Raw genomic sequence first — 20,208 nt, forward strand, 5'->3', positions numbered from 1 at the left:
GCACAGTGATTTAAGCCACTCTGCTTAGACAGAATAATTAAAACCTGCATCTCCACAGCAAACTGCTGCATAGTTTTAATATCAGCTCTGCAAATGTAATCCCTAAGAAGGAGGTTTATCACTGGAAGAGCAATAGGATGGTTGGGGGGTTGCTGAGCAGAATTGTAATTACAGGGCTTGGGTATGAATGGCCCTGGTGTCTGAGGGGAGGTAGTGGCCCCTGGAAGCGCATCAGCCTCTGACACCAGGGCAGCAGCCAGCACACTCCTGCCTCCCCGCTCCCGGGCACCAGCTGCTTCCTGCAGACCCCCCTCCAGGAGGGGAAGAGATAGCAAAGTCGATAGAGTCATTATGGGTGCAGCTGATCTGCTGAGGAGCAAGCCCTGGGTAAGGCAGGGCTGTGCCCAGGGGCTGTGCCAGCTTCCCTGGCACGGCACTGCCACCCAGGCCTCTGCCCTGCAGCCGCCCGCCTCCTGTTTACATGCTGGCGTTCATTAGGAGGCTCAGTCAAGCCGTTCATGCTTGATTAATTGATTATCCCGTGGTGACAGTCCAGCTGATGAAGGAGCTGCCAGCCTGAGCAGGAGCAGGACAGGCAGCCCAGCGCCAGGCGCTGCTGATGGACAAGCTCTGGGCTTAGCAAAAAGCTCCCGGAGCGGCACACCAGCGCCTGCAGAGCTCGGTCAGGGCCTCAGACTCAGCACGGAGCTGTTCCTTTCTCTTCTGTGCACTTATGAATTGTTAATGCAGTCAATACATATTAGCCTCATTTGTTGTTTGGCTACAATGCAATCTGACTTCCCCAAGTTAAGAGCTGCCTTCATATCCGGGTTTGTGCGGCGCGGTGCAGGAGTCCTTGCGGATTGATAAGGGCTTATTGATGGCTGGAGAGCAGAGCTGTAATTTCTGACTTTGTTTATTCCAGCATTACAGAATTAGGGAGAGTTGACATTGCAGGGCTTATTGAGCAAATTCATTTCCTTGGCAGTGTGTGCACTTGGAATTTCCTTGAGTCAGGGCAGCAAAAACAGAGGCATCAGCACAAGCCAGGAGTGGAAAGTGTGCTGCAAGAGGACTGAGAGCTAGAGCCGTGCAAGGGAGAGCAAATTACCCACAGACAGTGAATGTGTTGGACCAGATCATCCCTTGCCTAATGGTACTGGAGTCCATTGAATTCCCCAAGAGACAAGTTTGGCCCAATATTAATTTGCAGCAGCTGTTTACTAACTAATTGTTTGCAAGAGCCTGAGTGTATTGCGATATAATTACCTACCCCTGCAGCCTGCTGCTCTGAGAGCTTGCTTGGGTTGTGCTCTTGCAGCAGAAGCAAGAAGGCAAAAGTCATGGTGTGGGTGTTGGGAACAACCACTTGGGCTTGTGAGCACAAAACCCCAGTCTCAAATCATGAGATGACTGCACCTGAACAGGTGGAGTCTGAAGCTGCCTGAGCCGGGCCCTAGCCCCCAGGCAGGCACTGGTTTGAGCCTTGATGAGGCAAGCATTCCCAAAGCTGCCCTGCTCACATCTCTCACCTCCATGCCTCTCCCTCCTCCAGATCCCCTTCCCTGCACATTATATACACAGGTGACAGGGCAGGACCCTGACAGTGCAGCAGTGGTGATTCTGTGTTCTTTCTGGAGCCCTTGCTACTGGGAAGCTGCCCAGGGAAGCTGCTGTGGCTTACTTCTTTCTTGACAAAGACATCTTTCCTGGCCAAAGATTGGAGCTTGTTCTACTACAGCCTGCAGGAGCTGTCACTGAGTTCAGTCTTAGTGCCTACTACCATTGCTGCTGCCTTGTGAATTCCGAGATCTCTTGAGCTGATCTCAAAGCCTGATGATTCCAGCAGCAGGCTATAGGAAAGAGCCTTCTCTCCACACCTCACTTTTTGCACCCCCAAGTCACCTATTCCTGTTCTGTTTGAACCCATCAGTTTCTGGTCTTTGTCCTCCCTAAAGTTCTAGCCATGCCACCTGGCTCATAGCCTTTGTCTTCCACTGCTGATATTGAAGGATATTGAAGGATTCCATGGCAGGCTGCCTTGCCTTTTCCTCTACATCAGCTCACACTGTCCATTGCTGGGGACAGGATGCTCCAACGGGTGGATGAGCTGCTGGTCTGAGCCTCCGTGGCCATTCCTATGCTCCTGCTAACAGGGGCTGCTGTCATTCCAGTGACAATTAGCAGGCAAATCCTGCTACAGGGCTAAGATCTCCTAATCCTCAGCCCTGCTGCATGCTCTTCTCTGGGAGAGGTGTTTGGTGCTGAGGCTTCTCCAGGCTACAAAACTTTGTGCTTTTCTGGACTCATTCTAGTCTGGACCACACCAAACTGTGTTAGAAGACTTCACCTAAAGATGACAAGCTAGACATCTGCTACTTCAAATTCTTACTCCAGCCCTTTTAATTGGCATCACTACTGCTCTGTGCCATTCAGGCTGACTTTTGACAGCCTGTGGTGATACAGGAAAGCCAGCAGGGTCTGAAGGGCCAGTTGCAGTTTTCCTCTCTGGTGCATTTTTAACTTGTTTGCAAAGGTAGAAAGCAAGAAAGAGCTCCTTGGAGAGAGCCCACCAGGTACATGATCCACTCAGTGCCTTGATCCTTTGAAACTTGATCATTAGGTGCAGCAAAGAGAGAAGCAATGCAGCAGTGGATGTGGAAGAGCCTGGCTGCACACTGTAAAGCATTCAGCCACTGAGCAGCCCTTCAGCAGGGACCCTTCTCTGGGTGCTGCACACTGAAGAGTGTGGTACTTACTCAGCACTGACAAGCTCCAGGGTTCATTTAACAGCAGGCTCTGCCTTGGGCCTTCCTGTTTGCTTGGGGTTTTGTCTCTTTCTAATAGCAAAAGAGCTAACTTGAGGAAATAAGGAATCTAACCACAATTAAATGAGTTCAGGGCTACCTGTGCTTGCTCTTCAGCTGGAGCATCCCAGCAGTTCCCGTGAAGGGTGGTGATACCTATTAGAAGAATCCCTCCCACTCCTGCATGAGCTGTCTCTGAGATGTGCAGCTTGCATCCTGTGCTTGGTCCCCCCTGCCTTTAAGGAGGTGGTTAGTGTTTTTCAATGGGACATTTTACTGGAGTTTTGCAGAGGATTTAGCAGTAGCACAAAGCTGTTGCTTCAAGAGAGTTACCTGATAAAGTTTAATCGTGGGAGATTGGGATCTTTGGTGTTGCTGTGGAGGCCACCTCCAAACCTTGCCCCTGCAAGCAGCCTGCCAAGGCTGCACCAAAGTGTTGTCAGTGCAGTGTTGCTAAGGACTCTCAATTCCAACGCGTTTTAAGCCCTGCTCATTACCATTTCTGTTTCACAGAGCCGGGATAACTGCTGTGAATCCCTGTTCCCAGCACACCTGTGCTGGTCCCTGTCTTTCATTCTCAACAGTTCCCTGGATTATCTGACTTGTGAGCTGGGGGCTCAGGCTGCTGAGGGTGTGCTGCCTCGGGCTGATGCTCTTTCCAGGCACCGCACCCCCAGCCTCACTCACGGCAGTGAAACGAAGCAGTTTACAGCCCTGCCGAAGTTCCTGTTAGCCCTTCCCACAGAAGCCCCTTTCTGTTTTGCAGCAGCCTGCCTTGCCATTCCCCCTCATCCTCCCCCAAAGCCCAGGACACACCGTCTCAGTAGCTCTTTCCATTACAGGTATCAGTATTATGATTCTTTGTGATGCTTTGTTGTCCCAAGACTCTAAATCTGTTCCTTTTCTCTCCCGTGTTATCTTTAACATCTGTATAACAAAAGTCCTGCAAGAGCTATTGGAGGCAGATCAGTCTGTCTGACAACATCATTCTTTGCAGCAGGGTGGATTTTGAATAGAGGCTGCCAGCTCTGTGAAATGAAGCAGCATTCTCTTTAACAAAGGAGGATAAGCATCAGAAGCATCTGGGGAAAGCCTCCGGTTCAAAGTGCTGCACTGTGAATATGAATTTTAACCAGTAACAGGGGGAAAGCAGAATATCATCTCCAGCAACCTCGGTTCAACCCTATTGAAGCACAGAGGCTGAAGAAACTGATAAGGACTTGGGGCACAGTCCAAAGCAAGTGAATGGAAAAGCTCCCAGTGACTTCTGTGGTCTTTGCATCAGGTTTGCCAAAGCTATTTCCAGAGCACTTCTGTACGTGGATCTTCACCTGCATTAGGTGCTGGCATAACTGCTGAGCAAATGCGCCCTTGGTGTGTGTGTGAGTGTGTAAAGTGCTCCCAGAGCGACCCATGCAGCACATCCCCTGAAGGCTGAAAGCAGAGGTGCTGCTGGAACCTGCTGGGACTGACCTCTGATGCTTTTGGGTGGAAGTGGGACAGCTTCAGCGTGCTGTAGGGTTGCTAGGGACTGACCCCATCCAGTCACACTCACTTCCCCGTAAGGGTTGCCTCTGAGGTGCAGGGACAGTGGCTGAGCTGAACTGCAGCTTGCAGGATGAGGGTGCCCCCCGTTGTAGCAGAGGCTATGTGCTTTACACCTGCATCCTTTTGGGGGGGAGGGAAGCTGAATTTTGACCCAAACTGGCAATGGTGAGGCTTTGGTTACGTCCCCAGATGTCTCTTTCCCTTGCTGTTGGTTCAGGTCTATAAATAACTGTTAGAAGAAGAGATCTGAAAGATTTACCTTTGGAAGGAGGGTTAAATGTGGTTGCTGTGAGCAGCTGGAGTGTATCTGATGTGCTGCTTCTCTGTGCCTGGCCCCATGAAATTGTTCAGAGCACTGCTCAGACCTGGCATGACGGATAAGCAGTGCAGGTAAGCACAGGGAAGGGAATGGAAGAGAGGAGCTACATGAAGAGTCATCCTCAAAAAAAGACCAAACAAATATTGTGTGGCTTCTGAAAAAATGTGGTCCTGGGGTTTCTTTAGCTCTGGGAACTAAGTGAGGCTGCAAAAAGGGCCATTAAGTGCAGGCACTTTTACTGCTGACCCTGCCTCTGTGCTGGCTCAGGGAGATAATGCAGCGTCTCAGCTGTGTGGTTATTTGTATCTCGTGTGGAGCAATCCTGACGTTACCTGCATGGGGAGGGTGTGTTTCACTTCAGTCTCCTCTTGGAGAGATCCTTTCTGTGCTGTATTTCAAACCAGAGGCACAGCTTTGCCAAGGTCAGGCTGACAGCTGTGCCCATGAGGGAGCTGGGCAGGACTGCTCATGTCTTGCCTCTAGAATGTTGCTGGGGGACACCCCAGTGCTGCACCCTCAGGCTGTAGGGGCAGGCTGTCGCTAGCTAGAAGCTGTTGGATTTCAAGCATGAGGTTTAGCTCCTGTGCCTTGTAAGCACTGCATGGAAATGTCTTGGTGTGGAGAGCAGCATCTACCACAGCTCTGTGTGACCCAGATCGTGCCTCACTTGCTTTGCCATGTCCAGCAGAAAAGGAGCTGCCATCATCTTTACTTGTCCTGCCTTCCAACAGCCTTCCCCCGTGCTGCTTTCCTCCCAGCACATTCTCCAGCACTCTTCCCCAGGCCAGCACAAGCAGCAAGCTGCTTGCAGGCTCACCCTTGGTGTTGAGGCAGGCAAACTGCTCTCTGATTTGTCACCCCCATGACCCTAGCAGCTTCCAGTTTGCACCCTGTCTCGTCCTGCCTTCCCTTCCCTCAGCCCCAGTTTATATCTGGTGAACCTCTGACAAATTTCTCTTTGGTGTCTGGCAGTTATTTAATTGTCTTGTTAACATGGATCATTTGGTTTTATAGCAGATTAAACTGCAGCCTCCATGGTTCGTTTTGGCAATATGCTGTGTTGACAGAAAGGTGCAGAGGATCTGAGTGATAGATCTCTTATTAAGTGCAGACTTCATTTGCATACCATGTTAATGCTCTCTGCAGTTCAATACAATCCTGTGGCACTTAAAAACCCATCAGCCCCTCTGTAAAGCTCTGGATAAACATTTTGAAGTTGCATGTTGGAGGTCATTAGTTCTGATATCTGCATGTCCACGTCTGCAGGAATTTGCTTCTGCAAATACAAGTTTGATGTGGAAGTGGGGGGTGGCTGACACCCTGCCAGGCTGTGCTGCCGGCCAGCCAGAGCTGCCCAGGCTGGGACCCGGGCAAAGGGCAACCTCCTGAGGTTCAGTAAGGACAAGTGCAGAGTCCTGTGCCTGGGGAGGAATAAAAGCAGGCACCAGCACAGGCTAGGGGTTGTCCTGCTGGAGAGCACCTCCATGGAGAAAGATCTTGGAGGCCTAGTGGACAGCCAGTCCTCCATGGGACAGCAATGTTGGGTTTGTGAACAAAGAGAGCTGCAGCTTGCCAGGTAAAGGAAATAGAGATGGATTATAGCCCAGGGATGTGGTTGAGGCCCCATCCCTGGAGACACTCAAGATCAGCTTGGATGTAGCCCTGGGCAGCCTGCTCTAGCTGGAGGCCTCCCTGCTGACTCAGGGGGGTTGGACAGGATGCCCTTTGAAGGTCCCTTCCAATCCAATGCAATCTGGGAGTTACAGACTCACAGACTCACAGAATTGTTTAGGTTGGGAAAGCCCTCTGAGATCATTGCATCCAGCTGTCCACCTCAGAGCACCACAGCCATCAAACCATGTCCCAGAGTGCCATGTTCATGCAACTAGGCCAAGCAAATGCAGCTGTGACATGCAACAGATCTAATGAGTGCTCTGTTGAGGGAGCAGAGTCACAGCTGGGATGCAGAGCTGGCTTTTCCCAAGGGGAGCCTCTGCCTGTGCACCTTCTCCTCTGAGACAGGAGATGGTAAATATTTTACCGTTGTCAAGACCAGTGTGGCTGTGCTTGTTTTGATTCCTCTAAATGACTACTCGGAGATGGTTTGTCTTGCTAATTAGGGCTGCCCTGGTGGCAAATGGGGCATCTCCTGGAATAGTGAGGATGAGCCTTTCCCTTCGGTGCTTTTGCAGCATCGATGGCTGCTTGCTAGAAGGACAGGAACCCAGAAACATTTCATTAATGAACATGAAAAGATTCAGAACTCTTGAAATGCTGTCTCAGCAGTTCTCTCTGAACATCTTTTGTGTTAATCCACTGACTATCTGTGCGGGGTGGCCTGGGTGGCCGTGATCAAAGTGGCTGAATGCTGTAGAGATGCCTAGAAGTACAGACCCCCTCTGAACTCGGTGGGAGTCAGCCTTTTACTCACACTCCCTAATCTGAGGCATTTGAAATCTAATTAACGTTAAATTGCAACAAAAAATTAGGCAAATATCAAGGGACAGAAGGTTGCCTTCACTGCTGAGGGGAGCTGGAAGGGCTGGCAGCAGCATGCTTGGACAGGGGAGGCAGGATGGGTGGCAGCAAGCTGTCTGCATGTCCTGGAGAGGGAGGCTGCTGGCAGCTCAGTCCTGCTCCCCCGGCTGCCTGATGTGAGACATTCAAAAGTTGGAGGTTTTCTCCCTACCCAAAAATCTAAGTAAACAACAAAACCCCCCAAAACCCCTCCAAACAAGCCAGAGCAAGGCCAGCACTACAGAATCATCTCCCCAAAGCCCAGAAGTACTGGGGGCAGGAGGCACCGAGATGACAGCTGTGAGAGCACCGCTGCTGCTCTGCTCAGCATCACTCCCAGCAGAGAGGGAAAACTTCTTCACGCCTGGATGGGGCTGTGGTGATGGCACCTCCCAGGCTAACGTGCAGATAAATCAAGTACCATTCAGCCTTTGAAGCTGAGAGGAAGCAGAGTGAAATTCCCTTGTCTGTACTGTAGGTCTGAGATTTCTCCTCTGTGATTTCGTGGAGGATAGAAGTTGTGTCACTGAGCTCCTCCCAGGGACGGTGTCCTTGGCTTGTTAATGGCATGATGTGTTGTCCTGCTTTGGGGGGGAAAGGGCTGCATGTGCCTGAGTGTGGTATTATGTTAGAAGATGTCTTAGTTAATTACTGTCTACTGGAAGATCACCTAGGAGATCCTCTTTCTCTGTCAAGCAGCTTGATGCTTCCTACAGCAGAAGGTAACTCTTGCGTGGTTCATTAAATCCTGTTGTGGTGAACTTCCCTCCACTGGGTCTCAATTAAGAAGTGAAGGCAGAGCCTTTGGAGGGAAAGGCAGAGAACAATCAGAATGCACTGAATATGTAATTGGAGCTCTGGAAACAAGCAAGAGGAGCAACATGGTGTGCCAAGGTGGGGACGTCAAGAGCTGTGTCTCAGAGCCTTGTACTCCGGAGCAGAAAGCAATCAGGCCAGCTCTGCTCGTTAGCAATACTGACAGCTCAGGAGGTGTGGGAGCCCTTCCACAGTGTGGCTGCTGCAAGTGAGCTGCACTGAATGCTCCTTTGCCTCGCTGCCTCCCAGCCCTCCAGTTTAGCACCCCAGGGCTCTCCCGTCACGCTGATCCCGGGCCCGTTGTTAATCACCACGGGTTATAAGCCTTTTGTTACGTTCCCATTTAATTAAGCAGGGGTAATATTATTTGGGTGGGGGTGTGTGTGTGTGTGTGTGTGTGTGTTAATCTATTATTTTTAATTTTTTTTTCTTTCAAGAAATGTTTAAAGTTTCTGTTAGAACTATTCTCTCGGGGTGCTTGACCCCCAAACCTCCAGAGCTCCCTTCATTAAATCGTTTGGAATGTGGAGAACAGAAAGGGAAGAGATCTCCACTTTTGTTTCTCAGCCTTCCTTTCCTACCATCCAAACGTATTTCTCCTTTCCCCCCCATGTTTCCCTCCCACTTGCATGCTTTTCCTTCCTCACACTGTTGTTATCCTGGCTTTCTAAGGTCTGTTTGGTTTGGCTTTCTCCTACCAAACAGAAGCAATTCTATTCCCCAGGAAACCTTCTGCAGGCACCGGTGAAGCCTTTTCCTGGCACAGGCAATGCCAGGGCTGGTTCAACATGCAGCACTGAACCCATCACCGGTAGATGGGTGTTAAACAATAGCTGACTGTGTACATTCCTGAGTGGCTCCATTCCCTTCAGTAGCTTGAGAATAGGCAGCAAAGAAGTGCAGGATAATTGGAATTTTAATTAGACAGTGACTTAAGGATGCCTCCTGTTTACAAGGCAATAACAACTCCTGAGCTCAGTGAATGGAGGGGCAGGTTTCCATTCAACACCTTCCCAAAGCCGATTGCTTTCCACTGTCAGTCAGAGCTGCAGACAGCATCCAAGTGGGCTTGGGGGCTGCTGAGGCGCTGGTGTTAGCTGTGGGGCACGTGAACGGTAATCCCACTGCTGCTGAAGGTCTCTCACCAGTCTTTGGGATGAGATTTAACCAATTGCAGTGAGCTCCATCAAAGTCTGGGTGAGCAGAGACTCGCTGTGCTCTGGCGTGGCCCCTGTGTCACGGTGCAGCTGCAGCTGTTGCACTGGCTGGGGGCTGCAGGCCTCCCCACTTGCTCACAGTGCAGCAGGGAGAGGAATTTGTTTTCTTGCATGAGATAAGGATCATCATGTTTGTCCTGGCAGCTGCACACACAATTAGGAGGACCCAATTAAAGCTGCACTCAGTTCACACAGAGCAGCAGTGATTGCTGCCTGTAATTTCTCCTGTGGTTTGGCTCACAGGCATTAAGCTGTGCAGAACTTTATTAACAAATAAAGTCGAGTCAGACAAGTCAAGAGCAAGGAGATGTGAGAAAGAAGCTGGAAACTGGTAGGTAGGCTCTTGGCTGTTGTGCAGTTGCTTCAGCTCGAGGAAAGGAGCTTCTCCTCCCTCCCCTCTCCAGGAGCCACTGGGCAAATGACCAGGTGCCCTTGCTCAGGCTTGTCAGTGCTTTCTGCCTTCCTGGCCAGAGCAGTACTTGTGTGTCTGCTCTGCTTGCTTGTCAGCCTCTCTGGCTGCAGCAGGTGCAGCCCATCTAAAGACCCCTGTGAATCCAAGCCTGAAAGGATTGTAAAGCCAGACACAGCTTTGTTTGTCCCAAGCACTCTCTGTGCCATCACACAGGAGGTGCAGCACTGCCAATCATCATGGCAATGGAAAAGGGAAGGTAAATGATTCAGACTAGAGAAGGAACAGGGCACTGGAGCTCAGACACCAGCTTGAAGGGTGAGGAATTTTATTCACAACCTGCTTTTTGTCCCTCCTGAGGCTGTTCAGTTCTCACAGCTCCTCTGTCCCTGTGTGCCTCTGCTTGTGTGAGCGCATACAACGCAGGTTCTGCTGTCACAGCCTGGGGGTACCCAGGGTCTGTAGAGCTCTGATCTCTTGCCTAACATGCCACAAACAGCAAAACATCAGCTGGCCCATCCCTCCAAGAGTTTGATCAGGAAAGGTGTGGCTTGCACCTACACAGAAGCCCCCAGAGACTCCATTTCTGTGGATATGAACAGCCAGTGGACAGGAACTGAGCCCCACTTCTGGGCTCCCCAGTTGAAGAGGGACAGGGACTTGCTGGAGAGGGTGCAGCAAAGGGCTACAAAGGTGCTGAGGGGACTGGAACATCCCTGGGAGGAGGAAAGGCTGAGAGAACTGGGTCTGTAAAAGAGCAGCTTGAGGGGAGATCCCATCAATACTTGAAGGGTGAGTCTCAGCAGGATGGGGCCAGGCTTTGTTCAGGGGTGCCCAGTGACAGGGGAAGGGGTGACAGACACAAACTAGAATGTAGGAAGTTCCATCTGAACATGAGGAGGAACTTCTTCAAGGGTGAGTGATCACTGGAGCAGGCTGCCCAGAGATGTGTTGTAGTTTCCACCTTGGGGGCATTCCAAACCCACCTGGACATGTTCCTGTGTGACCTGCTTTAGGTGATCCTGCTCTGTCAGGGATGTTGGACTCAATGGTTTCCAGAGGTCCCCTCCAATCCCTACCAGCCTGTGATTCTGTGAAGCAGTGGCAGATCCCAAAGCAGCCACTTGCTTTCAGATATGGATTGAGTATTGATTTGGAGAAAATGATGCAGGTGTCCACAAGAAGCTTCTCTTTCAGAGGCCAAATACAAGCTCAGTGTTGTGTTTTCTGCTCTCCTGACTGGGGCTGGGGCAGCAGTTAGCTGGCAGGTTTGATGCTGCTACAGAGAGCAAGCCACAATAGAGAAGAAAGCCACCTTCAATTTCAAGCTCCACTAGAATGATGAAAGGAAAATGGATGTTTACTACATCAGAAAGAATGATACTGCTAAGGAGAGGAAGTTGTGGTTAAGCTGCTAGAGGAACTTTGATAACTGTGAGAAATGCAAACCTGAGTTATCAAAGGTGTGTCAAGTGGCAGGGCCTGAGGAACCCCAGCAGACATTGGTGGCTCAGCTCAGCTCAGCTCCTCAGGGTGACAGCCAGCCTGAGAAACCAGGCAAAGGGAATGGGGGCTGACACAGGGGAGGGGACTCCCCAGTACTGACACATTTTCTACCAAAGGTCCTGTGGAAGCTTGGGGGGAAGTGAGGTGAAACACAGCCTAGGGAAGAGAAGGCTCTGGGGGGACCTTAGAGCTGCCTTGCAGTTCTTTGCTGGGGGAGGTGCAGCTAAAGGAGACTCAGAGGATGTGATTGCACATCCCCTCTGGAGTTGGTGAAAGCTCCCTTTGCACACAGAACAGTTTGCTGCCTCTGCTTGGAAAGCCTCAGCAAGCCTGCTAGCCTCTGCTACCCTCACCAGCTGCTTTGGGGCATGATTGCTGCTGCTGCTCTTAGCTGAGGAGCAGGTTAAAGGGCTTGGGCTTTGTAAAGAGAAATAAGTTGCAGGTTGTAGGAAAATGCCTTCTGGAATTCTCTGTGATGCCAGCTGATTTCCAGTGGTGCCTACAGGAAGGTTCCAGTATGACAAAGGGGCAGCACGGGGGGGCACCCAGCATGCAGGTGTGCACAGGGCTGTCAGCAGGGAGGGACAAGGTGTGTGTGCTCTGAGGGAGTGCTTCTGCAGACCTCACCACAGCTGTGCTGTTGGTGTTTGCTGCAAGGCTGCTGCAGCAGGCAGGCAGATTCCTGCACTGTGGTCCCTCGTGCTGTCAGCTTTGCAGGACAGAGCCCTTCAGGCTGTCACCTCTGCTCCCTGCCTCTCCTCCCCATCACAGCAGTCATGCAGCATCTCTGTCAGATGAGTTTCAGGCTTGGTTATACTCAGACTTGAATTTCAAATTCCAAGACAGTCAGAGTGCTAAACCATTTCCATTCTGCTCTCTGTTTTCACCCTTTTGGAGCTTTCACAACATGCATCCTTGGAGATGTGTTTGCCAGCTTTTGCCAGCTCCCAGAGCAGTGAGAGCACACTTACAGATTCAGCTGAAGACTCTTACAAGTTGCTGGATTCACTAACCAGATGGCAAAAACCCACTCAGGTTTTTTCCCCACAGACCTATTCACCATATAAAGGGAAGTTTGCTGCATGGATATAGGTGTAGAGGAATATTAACACTTCCAGTTTTGATTTGGCCACATCTCCCACTGGAACAGTAGATCCCATTGTAGAAAACCCTCTCCTTATGACTAGAGTCCCTAGAGCATATGGTCTGAAGTTCAGCTATAGATAGCTATGGATATTGTGGTACAGCTATAGAAACTCTGGCCCTGGTGCAGCTTGGAAGCAGTGCTCCTGGTCTTTGTGACCTACCCTGACCTCCTGCTGTTCACAACCAGAGCCCTGTCTCCAGCCCAAGGGCTGCCTGGTCTGCACCTCAGAAGTCTGTGCAGGCATCTGAGATCCACTTGAGCGCTGAGCTGTCAGGACAGGCTGCATCCTCTAGACTTGGCTCCCTTGCTGATGTTTGTCCTGGTTGCTCTCTCTTGTACAGCCCAAATGCAGCTCTGACAAATCCAAGTTCTCCAAGCTGACAGGGATCCCTCTCACAAGCTGCAGGGGCCCTGGCCATGGCTGTCAAGCTGCTTGTCAGCCCTATCAACGCTTCCACTGTAAGCCCCAGCAGGGAGAGGGCTTGGCCACTACGCTGAAGCCTCTGCTAGCCACGGGGCTGGGCAGGCCCCTTCCCAGCTGCTTTGGTGCTTCCAGGACAAACACAGCAGTGGAGTGGCTGCACATGCAGCTTCTGTAAAGTTTTGGCATGTTTAATGTCCTGTCCCAGGCAGGAGATTTACACATTCCAAAGTCACTGGTGGTGGGGTGGGGAAGTGCGAGTGAAATTGTCCTGTGCCCTGGCGTGGCTGAGACAAAGCCTGTCCTGTCGGGGTTGGTGTGCTCCCTGCAGCAGCCAGGCTTTCTGCCACGGGCCAGGGAGAGCTGCTAGCAGTGCTGTGCTCCTGGAGGCTGTGTGACCATCACTCATACCTCTTCTCCACACCCCTGCCTTGCTCTCCATAGACACCCTGAGAACCACTGTGGTAGGTGAGGCGATCATCTCTTTAATGACCAGAGGAATATCTGCTGGGTTTAATATATTGGCTTGGGAAATCTGCTTTGCCCACCCTTAAATGGTTGTCTGTCTCCAATATATCTGCTCAGAGGGATGTGCATTACATAAATGAAACGACAGGGAGAGCGTGTTTGTCAATCAGCCGGCGAGGCTCCGCAGCCCTTATCCCGGGCACGGGCACTTTGTAAGCACTGGTTTCCAACAGATAAATGTAATCAAGGTTTATATGCTCACAGAAGCCAACAGGATGGGATTGTTTCACTTGAAAGATCAGAAGAAAATTGTAACTAATGTTGTGGAAAATTACTTTGATATTGCTTTCTCGGTACAGCATCACAATTAGGTAGCAATGCGGAGCACGGCGGGAGAATAAATGAATAGCAACAAATCAACACAAACAGCTACTGTCAGGAGCACTTTGCTCACCCAAAGTAATGTAAGCATTACTTAAAGTTTTATGACTGTGGATTTTCTACTGGTTTAAGTAGTACATCAAGGTCTCACCAGCATGCCTGCTAGGACTAAACCAACCACGGACGGTTTTCGGAGCAGAGAGATGAACCTGAAGTGGCAAAGGACTTTTATCAGTCCTGGCTCATAAGCGGTAGGCTCTGAAATTAAAGATGACTGAAGGTGCTAACAATGAAAAATGTCCTTTTGGACAAGGCAGACCTCTCCTATGCTGCTTCTCACTGCAAAGTAAACGTCCCTGCCTGTTCTCCAGCCCTGCTGACACGATCTCAGCATCCGGCAAATGCAGTTTGCTGCACAGGAACTGCAGGGGAAATACAAACCCAAAGGCTAATCCAACACAAGGGTGCTGAGCAGAGCCTGCCATCCTGAGCAGTTAATGACACAGGCATTGGTTCGACTCTATTGAGGGGGCAATCAGACAGGCAGATTACAGCAGCATCCCATCCCCATTAGCAACAGGCCCGGTAAGGAGAACACTGAGCGGGGGAAGGGAAGGATCCTCCTCAGAGCGCCCAAAGTGCTGCCCACAGCTGCCAGGTTTTCCTAGGAGGCTTCCTGGAGGTGCAGTATCCCTACCTCTCTCTTTAATGAGATGAATGGGTGTCTTCCCCTCTATCCTTAGAGCTTCCTGCTATGTTGCAGTGATGACTGGTGCCATTCTCAGCAGCAGTGGGGGTGAGGAGTTTCTGGGTCTGAGCCCACTGGGAGCTGAGAGCGCTGAGAGCACTTAGCACACGTGAAGCCCAGCCAAAGAGAAGCAGGAGTAATTGTATTGAGCACCTTCTCCTCGGAGGTGCAGCCTGGCTGCTGTTAACATAAATTGTAATTGAATGTGAGAATCGAGCAGTTGATTACACACCTTGGGCAGGAGCAGCACGGCTGGGATGTTCATCCTTTAGGCACACAGAAGCCTGCCCAGGGCAGGCAGGCACGTAACAGTCAGCTTCCCTGGGGCTAGGCGCTCTGCTCAGACTTACTTCGGTTGTATGTGCTCAGGTGTCCCTTCCCACACTGCTCTCAAGAATCACTTCCCAGCGCACTGCAGTCGGCAGTCAGGGTTTAAGAGGGTTGTGGCAGAGAGAGGAGGCACAACAGGCCAGGGTGAGGGGCCAGCAATAACAACAATGGCCCAAAAATGGCACTGCTTCCGAGACACCACACACATTCCTTCTCCTTCAGGAGCAGAGAGCTACAGAGAGTCCTGCCTGCATTCCCTGCTCACAGGGCTCTCCCCTCACCCCCAGCCTGCTGGCCAGCCAGTGCCACCGGTTGGACCCTCTGAGCTCTTTTGCATCCAAGTGTACAAAGCTGAATTGCAGCAGCACTGGAGGGACTGCTCAGTTCCCTGCTTTGCACCACGCTGCTGGTTCATCATTTGTGTAGTTTCAGCTGAGTGGCTGCTTTCAGAATTGGTGTGCAGTTGGACTAAATAACAAACATGTTGAAGGAGAGATTGTTCAGTGGTATGGAAACAAGCACTTAATAAACCCAGACAGGGAAATTAGCACTTAATGGCATTATTTATTTAAGGGTCCTCTGCGTTAGGACTCAGCTCCTTTGACGGGGGTGGCAATGCTTAAAATACATCCAGTGCTGCTGGTTGGAAGGTGGAGATGTCAGTCAGAGCTTTTACAAGGCATGCACTAAGTCAAAGGAAAATCTCAGTGCCTATGAGAGCAAACACAGCAGCCAAGGCTCAGCACACGGGGGCATTATTATGGGCTGGAGTAGCAGCACTGGCATTTGTCTAGGCTCTAAACCAGCCTTGCCCAAAGAGAAAGCAGCTGCAAGAAAATGAAACCTTCTTTTTCATAGCTCTTGTGTGCCCTTCCCTTAGAAGGAGCCCACTGAGCCCTTGCTTTGCTAGTGCCCACACTGTCTCTGTGGCTTTCCTCACAGTAGCAGCACAGGAGGATGCTCTGTATGTGGATGGGAGTTCGGGAAGTTTAATACAAGTTAAGCACATCAAAGGAACTCATTCCAGCTGCTTCATGTTCCTTGGCTCACTCGTTTCTGCATCTCTTGTTCTGCATCTGCATGGCACAGTGGGCAGCCCTCAGGCAGTGGGAGCTGCAGAGGGAGGTGTTTGCAGGAGCTGAACTTTCCTATTCATGGTGCTATAGCTGGTGGCAGAGGCTGGGCTCAGTCTTAGCAGAAAATGAGCTCGGTGCAGCTGGACCCTGTGCACTTTGGCAAAGCTCCCTGATAATAAGCTGATTGGTTCTTAGCAAACTTCTCTTTTCAATTTCTTTTTATTGGTTTTTGGGGTCTTTTTTTAATTAAAAACAATATTGCTAACGAATTTCCCAACAGCCTTCCCTGAACCCACTGCACGCTTTTGTTGAGGCAGCCTCTGTGAGACGTGTAACACATGTTAAGGGCATAGGTGCAAGATGCTGAACATGAAAGAGCAAGAGAGTCAAAGAGAAATAGGAGTGCTAACCTGGGGTCTGCTGGTGAACTATTTCCTCTGGATCCTGCAGGTGAATGAAGACAACCAGCCCAGCTGCTCCAAACAGCAAGATGAAGGAGAACATACATGTCAGCCTCATAATTAACGTGCTCAGATCACTCCAGTTCTGACCCAGGAAAAGAACTGCAGGCAGCCTCCAGGACACTCTTCACTCATAGTCTCATCCTCTCATCTGGAAGCCTGGTGTGATGCATCTGCAAGAGGTAGGAACCGAGCCTGTAAAACTGAACACCTGGAGCATTTCTTTTTCACTGCAGATTAGCAGCTCCCAGTCCTGGCTTTGAGTAAAGAAACAATTCCTGTGGTATGTCCTTGGCACGGTTAATCACAGCCATCCAGTCAGTTTCTGCCCCATCAGTTTGCCTTTAATTACTTGTCAGTGGTTTGAACAGGTTGAAAAGCCAACACAGAATATTGTTTGAGGAGCAGAGTTTGGGGGGAGGGTGGTGTCCTGCCTGCAGTGCGCACAGAAGCCCCCTAATCGTTTGCTTGCCTCAAGTGAAGCATGTGTCACTTTTTATTTCTCACTGATTGAGCAATATGAAAACCATAAAGTGAGATAATGGGGGGGGAAGCAATCACAAGAGCTGCACCTTGCATGTCAAACAGGGATGAGCAGCTGGCAGCTGCCTGCTTCGCCCTGGGTAAAGCCAGCCAAGCCAACCTGGTGCACCACAGGTCACCATGCTGAAGCAGCTGGGCATGCCTCCTCATTTCCAGGGAAATCCTGGTCACAGTGGTTGGACCTCCCCTTGCTGGGGAAGGAGAGTGTGGGCAGCAGGCAGGCTGTTTGCAGCAGTGATGGGCACAGCTGCCTCTCCCACCCTGGCTGCTCCCCCAGCCCTCGCTGCTCGTGCCGGCGCCTGCTGCTGTTGCAGCTCTGGTGGGACAGCAGCAGCCCTGCTCCCACATGGGCACCTCAGGTGCCATGCTAAACCCCCTGGTGAGCACAGCCCCACTTCAAGTCCATAGACAGTCCCACTGGAGCCAATGTCCATGCTGGTAGGATGCTAAGAAATGAATACCTGGAAGATTGGGAACCAGGGAGGAAAAGCATGGGTGGCAGCAGATGGCTTGGCTGGTGACAGTCCCTGCTTTGCCACAGCACTGCTCCAGCCCTCTGCTTCTCAGGGACACAGAGCCAGGTGCATTCAGAGCACAGGCACTGGGACTGGTTCCCCAAACTGTATCCAGGGAATCACTGAGCAAAAGGGCTTGGGATGGAGATCAGCAACAGGTCACAGGGGTGGCAATTGCTTTGGATTGAAACTTGAGGAGGGCAGATTGAGACTGGAGGTTGGGAAGGAATTCTTTACAGTAAGGGTAGAGAGAGACACTGGAACAGGCTGCCCAGGGAGGCTGTGGATATCTCCTCCCTGGAGGTGTTGAAGATCAGGTTGGATGAGGCCTGGACTCACCATCCCTGGAGGTGTTCAAGAGGGGATTGGATGTGGCACTTGGTGCCATGGTCTAGTCATGAGGTCTGTGGTGACAGGTTGGACTGGATGATCTTTGAGGTCTCTTCCAACCTTGGTGATGCTGTGAGGTGTCCCTGCTCATGGCAGGGGGTTGGAACTGGATGAGCTTTGAGGTCCCTTCCAACCCAACCCATTCTGTGAATCTGTATTGCTGATTGCAAGCGTGACCTGCTCTGAGGGAAGGGTTCTGAAGGTGGCCTTTGTGCACAGAGGAGGTTTCAGATACAGAAGACTCTGCAGAATCAGCTTGCAGGGAGGGTGGGTTGTGCAAAGATGATGATTCAAAGCAGTTATGCCAGGAAGTCTTTAGAGATTTGTTCTCAGGGTGCATGGAGCATTTGGAGTCAGGGCACCTTGCTTGCCTTTCATGGTTTCCACAGCAGGCTTTTCATTTCCTGCAGAGCACTGGTATTTGAAACTGCTGAAATGCACCAAAGGAGGACACTTGGTGTGCAGCCCTGATGGAGTAATTTCTGTGCCTCTGCCTGATAAGGCTGTTTGATGGCACCAGTGTTTATTCAGCGTGTAGAGCAGGCAGAGCAGCAGGCCAGGAGTGCTGTGGGTCGTTGTATCTTAACAAACACCAAGCACTGCCTTGCCACTGCACACAGGCCCTGGCAGCTTCATTGTCTGTGAAACCTCTTTTCCTGCTCTATGGCAGGCATTGGCTGGGCTTTTTTTATCACTTTCTCTTTAAAACTTCTTTCTTTACAAGTAAAACTCAAGGAAAACATTGCCAAGTTCTTCAGTAGCAGAGCCAAATCCTCGTGGATTCTTGTGCAGGCCCATCTGTGTCTGTTATTGCATGTGCCTGCAGTGTGGATGGGCCTTCTGCACATCCATTTATTATGTGAGGGTCAAATACTAACCCTACAGTCCTAGGAGAGTCAGATTAGGGAAAGAGGATTAGCCTCTGGCTGTGCCTCACTGCCAAACACTCCTGTCAGAGGCAAACAATTAGGGGACCTGAGCCACCCTCACTCTGCTTCACTGCAGAATTGCTTTGTGCTGCATGGATGGGAACTGGGAGCCAAACCCAGCTGTGGGAGGCTGGGGCAGCACCAGAGTCACAGCATCACTCTGTAAAGCCACGCAGTCAGAGCTCTCTGAGAGCTGTGCTTGGTCACTACTACAATCTTTCCCTTTCTGTACCCAAGTTACACTCTCTGTATGCCCATGGGGAGAGGATGCCCCTGCCCCAGCTGACAGGACAGGTGTGAGCTGTCTTCCTCACGATGATGCAGAACGGCAGTGAGGCAGCAGGGGGCTGAAGGGTCTCCCAGCCTCTAGGCTGCTGGTGGTGGTGCTGGGAATGCCCTGGCAGCTGTTGAGACAGAGCTGGCAAAACCCACATGAGTGTAATTTGAGAGAGAGCAGCTTAAAAACATCACTCCCAGAGAGCAAGGGGTTTAGATTTGCTTTCAGGTCGTTTTTGGAATGGATTTTACCCTTGAGCAAATATGGGTTTAAAACAATTACTATTAGCTTAGAATGCTAAAGCCTTTTCCCCAGGCTTGGCTTGTGGAAATGTTCTTGTTTGAAGTAGAGGCAGCATCAAGAAAGGAGATCCCAGGCCAGGTTTTAATTAGTGCCAGAAATGCTGCAGCAGCACTTTTCAACATCATGGTGTCTACATCAGGCCATACTCTACAGGGCAGCTGTGCTCAGGAGCACAGAACCTCTAAGGGTAGTCCTGACAGTCTGACATCACAGGTGTCTTTGGGATCACCTCAAGATGCAGCAGTAGTGAAAGCCAGCCAGAAGCATCTGTTGCAAGAAGAAAGGGCCAGGTGCACTTGCACAGAGAGGCTGCTGCTTCTTGCCCCTTGCCATTGCACATCTCTGCAAGGAGTATGAAGGTAGTCATAGAATCACAGAGCTGTCAGGGCCCGAAGGGAGCTCAAGGCTCAGCCAGCTCCAACCCCCTGCCATGGGCAGGGACACCTCACACCACAGCAGGTTGCTCACAGCCACATCCAGCCTGGCTGCAAACACCTCCAGGGGTGAGGCTTCCACCACCTCCCTGGGCAGCCTGTGCCAGGCTCTCACCACCCTCCTGGGGAAGAACTTCTCCCTGGTGTCCAGTCTGAATCTACCCATTTCTAGTTTTGCTTCATCTCCCCCAATCCTGTCACTATCTGACACCCTAAAAAGTCCATCCCCATTTCCCCCTTGGGCTGCCCTTGGACCTTCTGGCCTGCCAGTGCCCATTGATGGCTCCTGTCCAGCTTCTCCCCCACCAGCACCCCCAGGTGCAGGAGCTCCCCGAGTCCAAGGTGGAAGAAGAAAGAACTGACTTCAACAAAGCTATTACCCCTAAAACCCCACTAAAACTAAAAACCCCACTCAAAACAAACTTCATAGGCCTTTAACTCATGGGTCTGGGCTTGTCCCCTCCCTCTTCTCCTGTAATTATTTTTCTTGACTTTAACGTGCCCTAGGAGAGCAGAGCTGGTGGATGGGAAGGGCTCTCTTACAGATGCTGAGCAGGTGCTTGCTGAGCCCTCCCAGGCTGGTGGCTGAGTTACAGAAGCAGGGGAACTCTGAAGGTAGTCAGCAGTGACTGATCCATGGGAACAC

The 20,208-nt window shown here is 51.0% G+C and overlaps 1 protein-coding gene and 1 long non-coding RNA gene across 3 annotated transcripts in view; one reads left to right on the forward strand and one right to left on the reverse strand.

The window, feature by feature from the left end:
• Positions 1–16,446, forward strand: part of LOC137452870 (uncharacterized) — a 100,048-nt gene extending 83,602 nt beyond the window's left edge. Inside the window, exon 3 of the long non-coding RNA XR_010990183.1 lies at positions 16,161–16,446. This is a non-coding gene — a long non-coding RNA (uncharacterized lncRNA). The remainder of the gene's footprint in view (positions 1–16,160) is intronic.
• CHST8 (carbohydrate sulfotransferase 8) overlaps positions 1–20,208 on the reverse strand; it is a 147,633-nt gene that overhangs the window by 88,309 nt on the left and 39,116 nt on the right. For both annotated transcript variants that reach the window (XM_068161683.1, XM_068161682.1), the window contains exon 2: positions 16,121–16,344. In XM_068161683.1, the coding sequence (XP_068017784.1) occupies positions 16,121–16,229 (109 nt within the window). In that variant the 5' untranslated portion in view covers positions 16,230–16,344. The remainder of the gene's footprint in view (positions 1–16,120; positions 16,345–20,208) is intronic.

The sequence above is a fragment of the Melanerpes formicivorus genome, unplaced genomic scaffold (assembly GCF_026170545.1).
Source record: "Melanerpes formicivorus ecotype bairdi unplaced genomic scaffold, bMelFor1.0.p_v2 SCAF_59, whole genome shotgun sequence".
Taxonomy (NCBI): Eukaryota; Metazoa; Chordata; class Aves; order Piciformes; family Picidae; genus Melanerpes; species Melanerpes formicivorus.